This window comes from Vicugna pacos, chromosome 31 (genome assembly GCF_048564905.1).
Source record: "Vicugna pacos chromosome 31, VicPac4, whole genome shotgun sequence".
NCBI lineage: Eukaryota > Metazoa > Chordata > Mammalia > Artiodactyla > Camelidae > Vicugna > Vicugna pacos.
Window position 1 is genome coordinate 10,561,200 of NC_133017.1, and position 14,277 is coordinate 10,575,476.

Here is a 14,277-nt window from a genome sequence, read left to right on the forward strand (position 1 = left end):
GAAAGGACATGCCATTGAGATTCAGCTCACCTTGGGTCTGACTTCTACTTTAACACTGTCCCTTATTAGCTCTCACTTAGCCTGTCTGTGCCTCAATTTCCTCATCAACAAAATGGGCATCAAGTAGTAGTTATCTTACAGGACGCCGCTGTGATGCTTAAATGAAAAGCTATGCAAAGTGTCTGGCAGTTCCTTGCACAAAATAACAGCTCGATAATTGTTAGATAATGTTGTAACTGTTACCGTTACTATTTTACAAAAACAACATTTCAATTAAGTAAAATGATAACGTATCTACTTTGCTGCTGCAAGGATGAGAGAGAACACTGTACTTCAATGATTCTAACATGCTCATTTTCCCACTCTTCAACATCTCTGACATGGGAAGGCAATTTAAAATTCATATCTTAAAACCATAGTTGGCAGCTCCTCCCAGGCCTGCCCCCGCCCCGTCCTGCCACTGTTACCTGTTCTTCCTGTCTCTGCTGTCTACGACATTTTTGTTATGTAACAGCAACGCCTCCGCTGTGTCCAGATCACCAAAATATGCTGCTTTGTGGAACAGACTCAGTTCGCGCTTATGGACGTGATACCCAGGCACGGGGTGCTCATGATCCCTGCGCTCTCTCTGATGGATGCTGAAGCCCACGAAGCCCGCGAACTCAACAAGTCTCTTCTTCATCTGGCTTATCGCCTTCCGACACCGCTCACTTCCCTCTTGGCCTCTTGCCGCCTCCCGATCTCAGCGCCGGCGCTATAGAAGAGCCACAGAGGTCTCGCTGCCACACCTTGGCTGCAAAGCTCAACGGCTCGGAATGTTTGGTCCGGAACAGTCGTAGCCTAGCAACAGCACTGCCCCTCAACTGTCCCTCCAGAGCCAGTGTCCCTGTGAGTGCGCACAGAGACCCGGAGGCCCAGTGTGCCTGGTGCGCACTCGGGAGCCTAAGGCATTTCAAATCTCTGCAATTGCTTGTGGGCCATTTTGGATTCCTTTCAAATGTCGGTGCTAGGTGGCCGAGTGTTTTGGGACATTTCCAGAAGTGAGGCTTGCCCCTGGTAAAGCCATGTTTGTATGCGACTGTGGTTAGAGTGGGGTGGAAACACAGGATGCTGAAGGCCTAGTCCCCCAGAGAGCTCCCCACCGAAAGTCTCTGTATCTCCTTATCCCTCAGTTTATTCCTTTCCCCATCCCTCTGGGCCCCAGCCAGTCTCCAGGGAATTTAGCAGATGCAAACAGCAGAAAGCTGTTTTCATGGTTTCAGAGATTGTGGCAATATGTATCATTAAGCACAAACTTGAGAAACCAATACACGCTCTCCAGATGAAACGAAAATGTGTTTCCGCATGTCTGCTGACCCTGCTCTGTGGCTCAGCCTTATGTTTACATGCCTTCTTCACTTTATTTTTTGCTTTTATTTCCACCAATTAAATCTTCAATCAATCCAAGATTTATGTGGGAGCATGGTTTAACATTTGAGAACTTTTTAACCACGTAACTATGAAAACACCACATCAGTTACTCAGCGAGGCCACGCTGCGGGCTGACCACTTGCCGGGGGGGGGGGGGAAGGCAGAGCAGGCCTCTTCTTCCTGCCTAACTCCATCCTTCCTCCCTCAGCTGGCTAATTATGGCTTCTGGCCCCGCCAGGATCAAAACTGCAGGAGGCGGTAGAGTTCCTAAGGGGCTGACACTCCTGGGAGCTGGTCTTGAGTGGACTGGACCTGGCAAGTGTTTTGAAGCTGACTCTCTCAGGGGCATTTCTGTGCCCCCCACCTGCCCTCACCTGCAACTCCCCTGACCTAAGGGAATGTGGTGTTACAAACTTCCCCATTTAATCTATCTTCTCTATTAGCATACACTGTTACTGCCCTCATCTTATTAAAAAAAGATGTGTTCACCCTCCAGCTGCAGCCCCATTTCTCTGTTCTCCAGCACACATGCCTCCTGCCCCTGCAAAGGAGCTGTTCCCATTCGCTGCCTCTGATTCCTCTCATTTTCCATCCAAGCCAAGTGTGTCCACTCACTGCAACTGCTCACAACAGGGTCACCCACCACCCACCAGGTGCTGACTCCATGAGGAGCTCTCAGTCCTCTCTTCTCACAGCCCAGCAGCCACACTTCCCACCGCTGCTCTCCCCAACTTCCTGAAGCCCTTTCTTCACGGGGCTTCCCGGGTCTCAGGCTGCTCTGGTTTCCTCCCACGGCCCTGGCCGGTCTTCTCAGTCCCAGCCCCTGAGTGCTGGCACACAGCACCCCTGAGGCTCAGTCTTCTGGCCTCTGCTACTGTCTGCTGCCGCCCCCAACAGCCTTAGGGCTTTATGTATTCTCTACAAGTTGGTAACTTCCAAACTGCTATTTCCAATCCAGACCTCCCTCCTGTATTCCAGACTCAAATACCCATTGCCTCTCAATGTCATCTCTTGGAAGTTTAAGAGGACTTCTCCTGGGCCGGCCCTCCCCTGGGCCTGCCCTCTCCTGGGCCTGACCTTTCCTGATCGTACCCTCTCCTGGACCTACCCTCTCCTAGGCCTGCCATGACCTGGGTCTGACCTTACCTGGACATGCTGTCACTTGGGCCTGACCTCTCCTGTTCCTGCCCTCTCATGGACCTACCCTCACTTGGACCAGCTTTCTCCTGGGCCTGCCCCCACCTGTGCTGAGCCTCTCCTGTTCCTGCCCTATATGCTGGTCCTGCCCTCTCCTGGGCCTGCCCTTTCCTTGGCCTGCTCGCTCCTGGTCCTTCCCACTATCTCCTGGGCTTCGCCTCACCTGGGCCTGCCCTCATCTGGTCCTGCCATCTCCTGGGCCTGCCCTCACCTGGGCCTGCTCTCACCTGGGCCTGCCCTCACCTGGGCCTGCCCTCACCTGGACCTACCTGCCCACTATCTCCTGGGGCTGCCCTCTCCTGGTCCTGCCCTCTCCTGGTCCTACCCTCACCTGGGCCTGCCCTCTCCTGGCCTGCCCACACCTGGGCCTGCCTTCTCCTGGTCTTGCCCTCTCCCTCCTGGGGAAGTAAGCCAGAAAGAGAAAGAAAAATACCATTTGAGATCACTCACATATGGAATCTAAAAAAAAAACAACAAAATATAAATACAAAACAGTAACAGACTCATAGACACAGAATACAAACTTGTGGTTGCCAAGGGGGTGGGGGTGGGAAAGGACAGACTGGGAATTCAAAATCTGTAGATACTGACAGGCACATGTAGAATAGATAAACACGATTATACTGTAGAGCACAGGGAAATACACACAAGGTCTTATGGTAGCTCACAAGGAAAAAAAATATGACAATGAATATATGTATGTTCATGTATAACTGAAAAATTGTGCTCAACACTGGAAATTGACACAACATTGTAAACTGACTATAAGTCAATAAAAAAAAAGTTAAAAAAAAAAAGTGCTCCATGCAGACCTATGGTTACATGCTGATCTTTTAGGGACAGAGAATAGGTTGGAACCTAAATGTACAGACTGGGAGAGAAAGGGATTTCAACTACTCTGACCAAGCCCTCCCATTTCAAAAGTGCCCAGTTGGTGAGAAGACCCACCGCAGGGCAGGAGACGGGAAGGAACCTCCTTAACAAAGGTCCCAGATGAGAAAACGGCCCAGTGACACTCAGCCCAGAGGGCCTTCAGCCTGAATGTCAACATGGAGAACCCGGGCAGAAGTAGGCGTGAGCCCTTCCCTCACCTGCGCAAGGTGGAGGCAGCTTTCAGCACCCTCCTCACCACCCGCCTGCCCAGCCTTCCTCACTGAGACACAAGGGAACTGGGTGGAAAGGATTTCAGCCTCATGTGTTTGGCCCTGGGTGGGGCTGGGACTCCCCTTCCATCTGAGTGGACGGCAATGATGTCCCCGGGAACAGGGTGTGTCTGGAATCAGCTGCTCCAAGTGCCCCGTGTGGGTGTTTCCCGGCACCACAATCTAGAGGGGATGACCTGACAAATCCTGTCTGATGACAATCCAAAGGCTTACCGAGTCTTTTATTAGTCAGCGTTATAACGTTTATAGTAAAGAGTTGAACCCAGACACAGCAGAAGTCAACCTCTGCGCTATCTCGTGAGATCTGCCCAGGCCACAGCACTGGATGTAATTTACTCTCATAAATTCCCTCTCCATTGAATGTGAGCTCACACTTGACCCTTAGCTACTTCAACAACCTCCCATTTAGGTTCCTGGGGAAGGTTCTCACATACAACATCCAGGGATTATGATAGTGACCCCAAAGCATCCCAAATGTTAGAGACATGTACACCTAAGATACACTTCTCGGGGAGAGATCTCTCTATTCAAACAGCTACTCCAGGTAGTGGATAAGAGCAGTGTTGTCTGAACACGTCCTGCCACACACAGGATGCAGGTCAACATTCGGACAGGCTCAAGCTGTGTTTATCTTTGGTCATGGTCCCTGCTTCTTTTTGTAAAGTCTTGTAAGTTTACTTGCCCTCCGATGTTCTGATACTCTTCCTACTCAAATTAGTAATTTCTGCTCTCTGTATTATTAATCTACTTAGAAAATGGAATAGTACTAAGACAGATTGGCAATCTGTTACGAGCCAATGAAGGCAAACTTTCAGGTAGGTTCCTAACAAAGATGTGTCTGTTACAATGAAAGCCCATATTGACAGGGTCTATGAATGATTTGCATTTACTACTGGGTTTTTTTTAACTCATATATAGCTAATTTGCATTTTCCCCAAATTCATTTTTGCTTACTAACCCTACAGTTGATACCCTTACGATTTAATTCATCAAAAGCAATCACTTAAGCACTGTACGCAGGCATGTTTGTGGCCTGCGTTCTCACAGGCTGCCAAGCACGACACAAACATGAGACTAAGCTCATCAGGAAATGAGTGTGCACGTGACCCAGGGCCACACCAACTCATCTACTGCCCTGCGCCAGCAACCACAGCAGGAGGTGCCATAAAATCTATGAAATTCTTCTGCCAGCTCTGAGCTGACAACAGTACTTACAGGTTCCACGGGCCTCATGACAGCCAGGGGAGCGCACACACGCGGCGCTGCTGCACCGGCCAGGGGCAGGGTCCAGCCAATGTCCCCGCTGTTCGGTGGATTGTACACTTGGACATTTCTGGCCAGTCCTCTCACCACTGAGAAAAGAAAAGGCAACACATATTTCTTACGCCTGTTTACACATGGCAAGCTATCACTTACCCTGAACTTCTGCTCTGTAGTAGGAGAAATACTGACTTCCTTAAACTTTGAATTATCTACACACAAAAGCACATGAAAACTCTCCAAATCCACATTTAGCCAAACTCAGCCAACTAGGGCCTTGGTCTCTACGGAAGCTAAGTTGTTGTCAATAAAAACAAGGGAGGAAAAGTAGTAATACTGGGTTGGCCACAAAAGGACAAGGGACGAGGGGCAAGAGCGAGAAACTGGAAAAGCAGCTTCAGTTTTCCAGCCCAGGTCATGGAGAGAGACACAAAAGGATTCTATCACCTCTGCCTCTAAATGAGAACTGACAACATGGAAGACGCCCATCTAATCCGGGCAGCTAGATTAGCTGGTTTCAATCATTCATTTCTTCTCATTCAACAGACACTGAATGTCTTCTGTGATTCAAAGAGAAGGCAAACATAGGGAGAAATCAAAGATACACTCAGTTCTCAATTAACTGCCCCAATAGGGACTTAGAAAAACATGCAAATTAAATCCATGTATTATCTCCAAACTCCACTTTAGCAATAACATCATTTCTCTAGACCACTAATCTTTTGCCAAAAGATGTCATCCACACTTGCTTTCTTTGAGCCATCAGCACGTATATTTTTAAGCCAAAAAAAATATTTAGAGGTATGCACCGAAGCCATTAAACAATACTACAAAGAATTGTAAAACCACTATAAACTGGTTTCTTAACATATTAATAGCAAATGAAAGCACAGAGATTTCCAATGCCAAAAAGCACTTCATCAGCAGAGGAATGTGCTATCAAGTAACACGACCAGCAGATTTCGACAACCAACGCTGAAAGCTAGTGACAAAACACTGCTTCGTACAATTTACTGAGCACAAAGCAAAGCTCATGAACTTTTGTCGGTGACAGAGAACACTGATAACTGTAAACACATTAAGAAATCCTGAAGTTATCACTTCAGAAGAATGTCATTTTTAGTTCATACACTAAAATATTAACAATTGGTGGGGGTTGGAAGGTAAACTGTGCAATTGTTACATTTTTATTCCGTCATTATGTATTTCCCAAATTTTCTTTCTACTTTAAACTTAACGCTATACTAAAAAGCAAAATGCATCATGAAGATGCTAAATTTGTCTGCCTTCTTACTTCCATGTTCTTCCAGTGTCTGGTGTACACCCTTCATCACCCTCAGGATAAAGGGGAACCACTGTAACGGTGTCTGGGGCATCTGGCTGCAGATTCCTAAGAACGGCATCATTGGAAACAAAAAAGACAAGAGAGCAGCATTGTGTAATCACATTTATAATTAAGGCTACAGGTAAACAGTATGTTACCTTAAAACCAAGACCACCTTTTAGCCAGGTAAAACTGTGAATTAACAGCAGCGATCTTCTAAATCACGGTATTTCTCACTTTACGTGGAAAAACAATCTTCAGTAACAATATTCAGTGATGGTGCCTCTAAGTCATACTCACACTATAGGGTTAATTTTCTATAAAATCAATCTAATGGTATAGTTCCCTTGCCTAAAACACTTTAGTAGTTCTCCAGTACACAGAAGATTCAGTACATTATTTTTTAGCTTTACATATTAAATTGTTCACTGTAAGCCCCCAAACCCTATTTTCCAGTCTCTATACTTTTAACTCCTCCCCCCGACACACCATGTATAGCTTAATCTTCTGCTATCCTCCCCACCACGTCACCCTCTGAAGATGCAAGTTGCTTTGTGCCTTTAAGTCTCTACACACCCAGGACCCTTCATCTAGAACCCCTTTCCAATTCCCTGCCTAGGAAACTGACATCAATTATTTAAGCCCAGTTCACACGTACCTGAGAACTTCTGTCTGACTCTCAGTCTATCTCTCTCTCCTCTTGTTCCTGCAGCACTTTGTTTTTACTATGTCTGGTGTGCTTTTAACACTATACTGCACTTACATAAGTGCTTCTTTGCTCCATATGAGAAAATTAAAGAAAACATTATACACTTATCTGTGCCCCCCAGAGCCTACCGTACTGTGGTAGGTGGGGGGGGTGGGGGGCACAGTAGTGGGAAAATGAAGTGTGTCAATGAATGACCTCTGTATCTCTGTCTCTTAGGCCAGCTGCCTCCCACTCACTGCTGTGGTTTCCATCCTGTGTACGTGTCTCCTACTACTATTACTGCCACGTGGGAATCCTGGGTTGTGCTACGTGTCCCTGTCACTGTCCTATTCCCTATCTCTATCACTTGTGGCCATAATGGTAGTGAGCAAAGCACTCTCCCAGCAGTGCCGTGGTGGTGACGAGTGGAATACTAGCTACATGACACAGTACTTTCAACTGAGCATCTCACTACTCAACATTAATATAGCTGTATTCTAGGGAAGATTTCCCAAGAAAAATTCTAGTCATCATTAACCCGTTCTGAGGATGACAGAAGTCTGAACAAATAACATGAAGCCCAAAGAGAATACAGTTGCATCTACTACAGCAGAAGGTATGGGGGGAGGTGGGGGGAGCCCCTGTGGTGATAATGTTACAGCTCCAGAGATATCTCTGTGATCTTAGTATTTCTTATGTACAAAGATGGGCACCCTCATGTCCAGACTTAGAGATCCACAACTGCTCCCAAATTTAAACACAAACACACACACACACACAATGTGTAGAAATTGCTATTAAAAGGAACTATCAACTGAAGAAATGATCACAATCAAAAGTTCTTAAGTGGATGTTCAATACTTGTCTCTCAGCTAGATGTTTCTTCCCAATATATTCTGCAAAATTTACCTGAAGTTCCTTAATGACTATTTCAATCGGTTCAGGGAAGTAAGTGGAAACCAGCTCTGCAGCTTTACCAGTCTTCAGGGACACAAGTTCCTGGAATGAAAGACAAAGATAAAATGATCTTTAATGCTAAATTTAAATACAATTTCCACAGATGTGAAGCATGAGCACCTACTTCAAAATTTTCATGAGCTTCTACACTGCCTTTCAGGAGACCTCAATACACGGCCTCAATTTTACTGAAAGGCATATTACAAATAAGCAAAACTTTAAAAGTACCATTCAAAAAAATCAGATTTTGATATAAAACATAATTCAGAATTCTTAGAAAAATCAAAGCACTAAAAATTCAGGATTTAGGCGATGACTTCTACAGGATGAAAAGGAAAACACACCTCCCTAAATTCCCCTTCAGGGAATTTCACCCTTGATAGCAAAGCAGTAACTTCAAAGAAATGAGAAAAAGAATAGAGTTGTGATTTCTCTGACTAAGAATTCTGAAATTTTACTTCTGATGCCTGGTGGACTTTGAAATCAGAATTGTCTTTAAGAAACTAAAGGTCCTAACTTGAAGAGGCTGACCACTCTTCGTAAGGCCTATTTCTGTCGAATCGAAGACTTTCAATCTGCCCCCCATTGAACTTTCCTACATACCACTGGCTCTCCTTTTCTTCTTGAAACTCTCTGCATACTTGGTTTCTGTGATCCTATTGCACCTTTTCAATTGCCATGTTCTATTGCTAAAATGCAAAGATTGGCTACAGATCAACATATTATATTGTCAAGTAAGAATACGGTAAGTTACTGTGGCAGCAAAATGTATGACATAAACAGTAATTTTGTGATAGTATCTGTAGATGGATAATAATTAGCTGACAGAAATAACTGTAGTTTACACCACTTTTATGCAATACACCTCAGAACAGAGAAGGTAATATCCCAAATGAAAAAAAAAGATACTACTGATCTTCAGACATTAAAAAGAAACTATTATGAATTAATTTGTGTTCAGAATTTGAAAATTTAAACAGAACGGGTAAATTCCTAGAAAAATATAATTTACTAAAGTGACGTAAGAAATGGAAAACCTACGTTGATTTTCAACCACTAAAGAAACTGAATAAGCAGTCAAAAATCTTCCCACATGGAACACTCTCGGCCCAAACAGCTTCACTGGTTAAGTCCTAGCAATCACGTAAGGAAGGAGTATTTCCAACATTAAATCTCTTACGAACAATAGAAGAGAAAAAACTTCTTCAGCTCACTGTATAAGGCTAACGAAGTTCTGATACCTAAATCCAACAGAAGGTAAGAAAGAAAAGGAAAATTACAGATCCATCTTAATCGTGAACAGATACAAACATCCTAAATAAAAACAAAATCCAAAATGTATAAAAAAGATCAAGTTACAGTTACCCAGAGTTCAACACATAAAATTTACAACAAAAATATAAGCGAGAAAAAGGTAATAAAATTTACTCTTGAGAAAAAGTTAGCATACTAGAAATAGAAGACTTCCATAATAAAATTTATAGTAAATACCACACATATTAGAAATAACATTTATTAAATATTAACAATAGCACTATTGTGCTAAAAAATATAAAGTTGTGACAGTAAATCTAACAATCTAGAGATGAAAAATCTTTACAGAGAAAATTATGAAACTTTATAGAAAGATAACTGAATAAAGGGTTATGCTAAGTGGTCACTGAATAGGAGACTCACAATGTAAAGATGTCAATTGAAACTGAAATTGAATGACACATTCAATGCAATCCCTAACAGAATTGTCAGGTTAAAACAGTTTTTGGGGTGAACTTGACAAGTTGATTCCAAAATGTGTTTGGAAGTATCAAAGGTGAAGAATAGCCAATACTCTCCTAAAGATATCACGACTTACAATAAAGCAACAATATTTAGGACAGTGTGGTACTGATGTAGAGACGAAGATCAAATATAACAGGGCCCAGAAAAACTGACCGAGCATGTAGACCCTTGATATACTCATGGTAAGGTCGCACTGCTGAGCATGGGGAAAGGCAATCTTTCAACACAACTGCTGCTGGGAGAACCAGGCATCCATTATTTCCAAAAATTAGATGGACCTCCTCCTCAAACTATATACAAAAGCTGCTTTCAGATGGATCTAAAAATTAAAGATGAAAAAAAAAAAACTTCTAGATAATAAAGGAGGACTTCTCCTTTGACATGGAAACAAAACAATTATTTTGACTACTTGGGGGAAAAAAAGCTTTTATTAAAAAGAACCATAGAAAAAAGCCACAGAGAAGATATTTGCAACAGGTATCACTGACAGAAAGACTTAACATCCAGTTACATAAAGAACTCCTACAGATCAATGAGGACAAGAGACATTCCACCAGAAAAATGGGCAGGAGACTTGAATCAGCACATCACAGAAAGGAAATTTAAATGGCCAACAAATATAACAAGGCTACCAATCTCATTAGTAATTAAGGATATGTGAATTTAAAATATAATGAAATGATGTATCATTACACATACACTAGATTGACAAGATGTTTAAATCAAGCAAGAATATAGAGCTAATGGCAGGGGGAGGCGGGCTGCCCTACTGAGCAGGTGCATTTGCCCCAGGCTCCCATCCCCCAACATCTGGCTTGCGGGCAGCCTTTGCTGCCCCCAGTGGCGGGACACACATCTCCCAGTTTGCTTACTGGAGGCTGGTGAGATGTGGTCAGCTGGTAGCGGTCAGGTGGCCCCTGCACCCTGCCTCCCACCTCCACCGCACTCCGCCACCTCCCAGGAGCACGCAGACTGGGACACGTGGTCCTGCCACCTGGGGCAGCAGAGGCCACCCCCAAGCCAGGCCACAAGGGAGACTGGAGCAAAGAGGCCAGCTCCTCCAAGGCAGGCACCCTCCCTCAGCTGCCCCCTCCTCCCTGAATGCACCATGCCCACCTCCTGGGAGCTTGCTGACCTGGGGACCTGCCTACAGCAAACTTGAGGCAGCAGAGGCCACCCCCAGGCCAGGGCACAGGGGAGATGGGAGCAAATGACTGGTTCAAAAGGGGCAGCCCCCCTCCTCCAGCCGCTGCTGCCACTGCTGCTACCATCCTCCCAGCAACCTGACTGCACTGGGCCCATGGTCCTGCCAAAGTGGGTACAGAGGGAACATATTTCAACATAGTAAAAGCTATTTATAGCAAACCTATGGCCAGCATAATACTCTACAGTGAAAAGCTGAAAGCCTTTCTGCTCAAATCTCAAACAAGACAAGGATGCCCTCTCTCACCAGCTCTATTCAATAGAGTATCAAAAGTCCTAGTATAGCAATTAGACAACACAAAGAAAGAAAAGGGATCCAAGGTGTAAGAGAAGAGGTAAAAGTGTCATTGATCCAAGGTGGAAGAGAAAAGGTAAAAATGTCATTATATGCGGATGACATGGTACTATACACAGAAAACCCTAAAGGTTCCCCACAAAAACTGTAAGAGCTAACGAAAGAACTCAGCAAGGTAGCAGGACACAGCATCAACATGCAGAAATGAGTGGCTTTCCTTCGCCCGAAAGTAATAATCCCTTTAAAAACTACATCCAAAAACATAAAATACTTAGGAATAAATCTGACCAAGGAAGTGAAAGACATATGCAGAGACCTACAAAACACTAAGGAAATTAAAGAGGCCTTAAAGAAATGGAAAGATATCCCATGTTCTTGCATTGGAAGAATTAATATTGTTCAAATGGCCACACTGCCCAAACCAACCTACAGATTTAATGTGATCCCCATCAAGTTACCCAGGATATTTTTCACAGAATTACAACAAATTATCTTCAAATTTATATGGAATCACAAAAGACCCGGAATTACCAAAGCATTACGGAAGAAAAAGAATGAAGATGGAAGAAGAACCCTCCCAGACTTCAGACGATATGACAGAACTACAGTCAAAACAGCCTGGTATTGACACAAAAACAGACAAACCGATCAACAGAACAGAACAGAGAGCCCAGAAGTAAACCCACAAACTTTTGGTCAATCAATCTTTGACAAAGGAGGCAAGAAAATACAACGGAGTAAAGACAGTCTCTTCAGAAAATAGTGTAGGGAACACTGGACAGCTGCATGTACATTAATGAAGTTAGAATATTCCTTCACACTATACACAAAAATAAATTCAAAATGGCTAAGACTTAAACATGTAGACAACACACTATAAACCTTAGAAGAAAACATAGGCAAAACATTACCTGACATACATCTCAGCAATGTTCTCCTAGGGCAGTCTACCCAAGCAACAGAAGGAAAAGCAGAACTAAACACATGGGACCTAACTGAACTTACAAGCTTTTGCACAGCAAAGGAAACCATCAGCAACACAAAATGACAACCTACAGAATGGGAAAAAAATATCTGTAAATAATTCCACTGACGAAGGCTTAATTTCCAGAACACATAAACACCTCATAAAACTTAATAACAAAAAACAACCAACCCAATCCAAAAATGGGCAGATCTAAACAAGCATTTCTCCAATGAAGACTACAAACGGCCAATAGGTACATGAAAAAATGCTCAATATCACTAATGAGAGAAATGCAAATCAACAAACTACAATGAGGTATCAGCTCACAAAGTCAGAATGGCCATCACTCAAAAGTTCATGAACATAAACGGAGAGGGTGTGGAGAAAAGGGAACCCTCTTACACTGCTGGTCGGAATGTAGTTTGGTATAACCATGATGGAAATTCCTCAAAGCACTAAAAATAGAGTTACTCTATGATCCAGCAATCCCACTTCTGGGTATAAATCAAGAGGGAACTCCAATGCGAAAAAGATACCTGCACCCCAGTGTTCATAGCACCACTATATACAATAGCCAACACAATAAAGCAACAGATGACTGGAAAAAGAATTTGTGGTGTATTTATACAATGGAATACTACTCTGCCATAAAAAAGGATAAAATAACGCCATTTGCAGCAACACGAATGAACCTACAGATCATCATTCTAAGTGAAGTGAGCCAGAAAGAGAAAGAAAAATACCATATAATATCACTTGTGTGCAATCTAAAAAAAAAAAAGACACTAAGAACTTACCTACAAAACAGAAACAGGCTTGCAGACCTAGTAAACAATCATATGGTTACCACGTGAAGGGGGTGGGAAGGGATAAATTTGGGAGTTTGAGATTTACAAATGTTAGCCACTATATATAAAAACCGATTTTAAAAAAAGTTTCTTCTGCATAGCAGAGAAACCTACATTCAGTATCTGAAAATAACCTATAATGAAAAAGCTGCTACAGCCACCAACTGAGGAAGCAAGATAAGAAAGAAGAGTTAGTAATCCTGGGCTACAGTCGGGTCCTCAGACAGTCCTTACCCAACGCTGACGCCGCCCCCTGACTCCTGCATGCACTGCACCCTCCTCCCAGGAGAAGGCTGACATGAGGACAAGCACCCTGCGAACCTGTGGTCGCAGAGGCCGTCCCCAGGATAGGCCCCGGGAAAAGTGGGAACAAGTCACCTGCTGGAGGAGGACAGCACCGCTCCCCGTCGCCGCTCTCTAACCTCACTGCTCCTGCCTCCCCGGAGCCCACTGACCTGGGAACAAGTGTCCTGCAAACCTGGGGCAGCGATGGGAGAGGGAAGCTGCCCATGGAGACTGGTTGATTTGCCCCCATCTCCCCCGCGACAGGGCCGGTGGGGGGGGCGGCCTCTGCTGCCCCAAGCACGTCCCCAGGTCCGCCTGCTCCTGCGAGGAGGGCTGGCAGCGGCGACAGAGATGCGTTTAGGGGTCTGCCTATGCGAGTCTGTGGATTTGCTTCAAACTCCCCTGCGGCCTGTCCTGGCCTACACCTCTGTCTGCTGCCCCAGGTTCGCAGGACTCGGGTTACAGGGCAGCCTGCTCCTGGAAGGCCGGCGCTGTGCTGTCAGGGGTAGTCGAGGGCGGAGGCGGCGGCTGCGGCATTGGGCTGCTTTGTGCGAGCGCAGGGGTTTGCTCCCGTTTACGTCTGTCGCTGCCGCCATGCCTGCACACTGACTGCACCGCGACCGCCTCTCAGGACCAGACTGACCTGTAACCTGGGTCCCGCAAACCTAGGGGCAGCAGAGGCCGCCCCCAGGACACAACGCGGGTAAGATGGGAGCAAATCAACAAGATACAAGGGGCAGACCTCCCTCCCTGCCGCTGTCGCCGATGCCACCACCCCTGCACCCTCATAGCACCGCGTCGCCTCCCAGGAGCAGTGACCACGAGAGGTGCCTCCTGCGAACACGGCGAAGCAGAGGTCGCCCCAGGCCGCGGGGGAATAGGGAACAAATACAGGGTCTCT

At 45.0% G+C, this 14,277-nt stretch overlaps 1 protein-coding gene across 5 annotated transcripts in view; it reads right to left on the bottom strand.

Moving 5' to 3' along the window:
- LOC107035255 (coiled-coil domain-containing protein 144A-like) overlaps positions 1 to 14,277 on the bottom strand; it is a 104,275-nt gene that overhangs the window by 58,671 nt on the left and 31,327 nt on the right. For all 5 annotated transcript variants that reach the window (XM_072952538.1, XM_072952537.1, XM_072952541.1 and 2 more), the window contains 4 exons: positions 7,952 to 8,041; positions 6,325 to 6,420; positions 4,986 to 5,122; positions 468 to 754 (listed from right to left, as the gene is read on the bottom strand). In XM_072952538.1, the coding sequence (XP_072808639.1) occupies positions 468 to 682 (215 nt within the window). In that variant the 5' untranslated portion in view covers positions 683 to 754; positions 4,986 to 5,122; positions 6,325 to 6,420; positions 7,952 to 8,041. The remainder of the gene's footprint in view (positions 1 to 467; positions 755 to 4,985; positions 5,123 to 6,324; positions 6,421 to 7,951; positions 8,042 to 14,277) is intronic.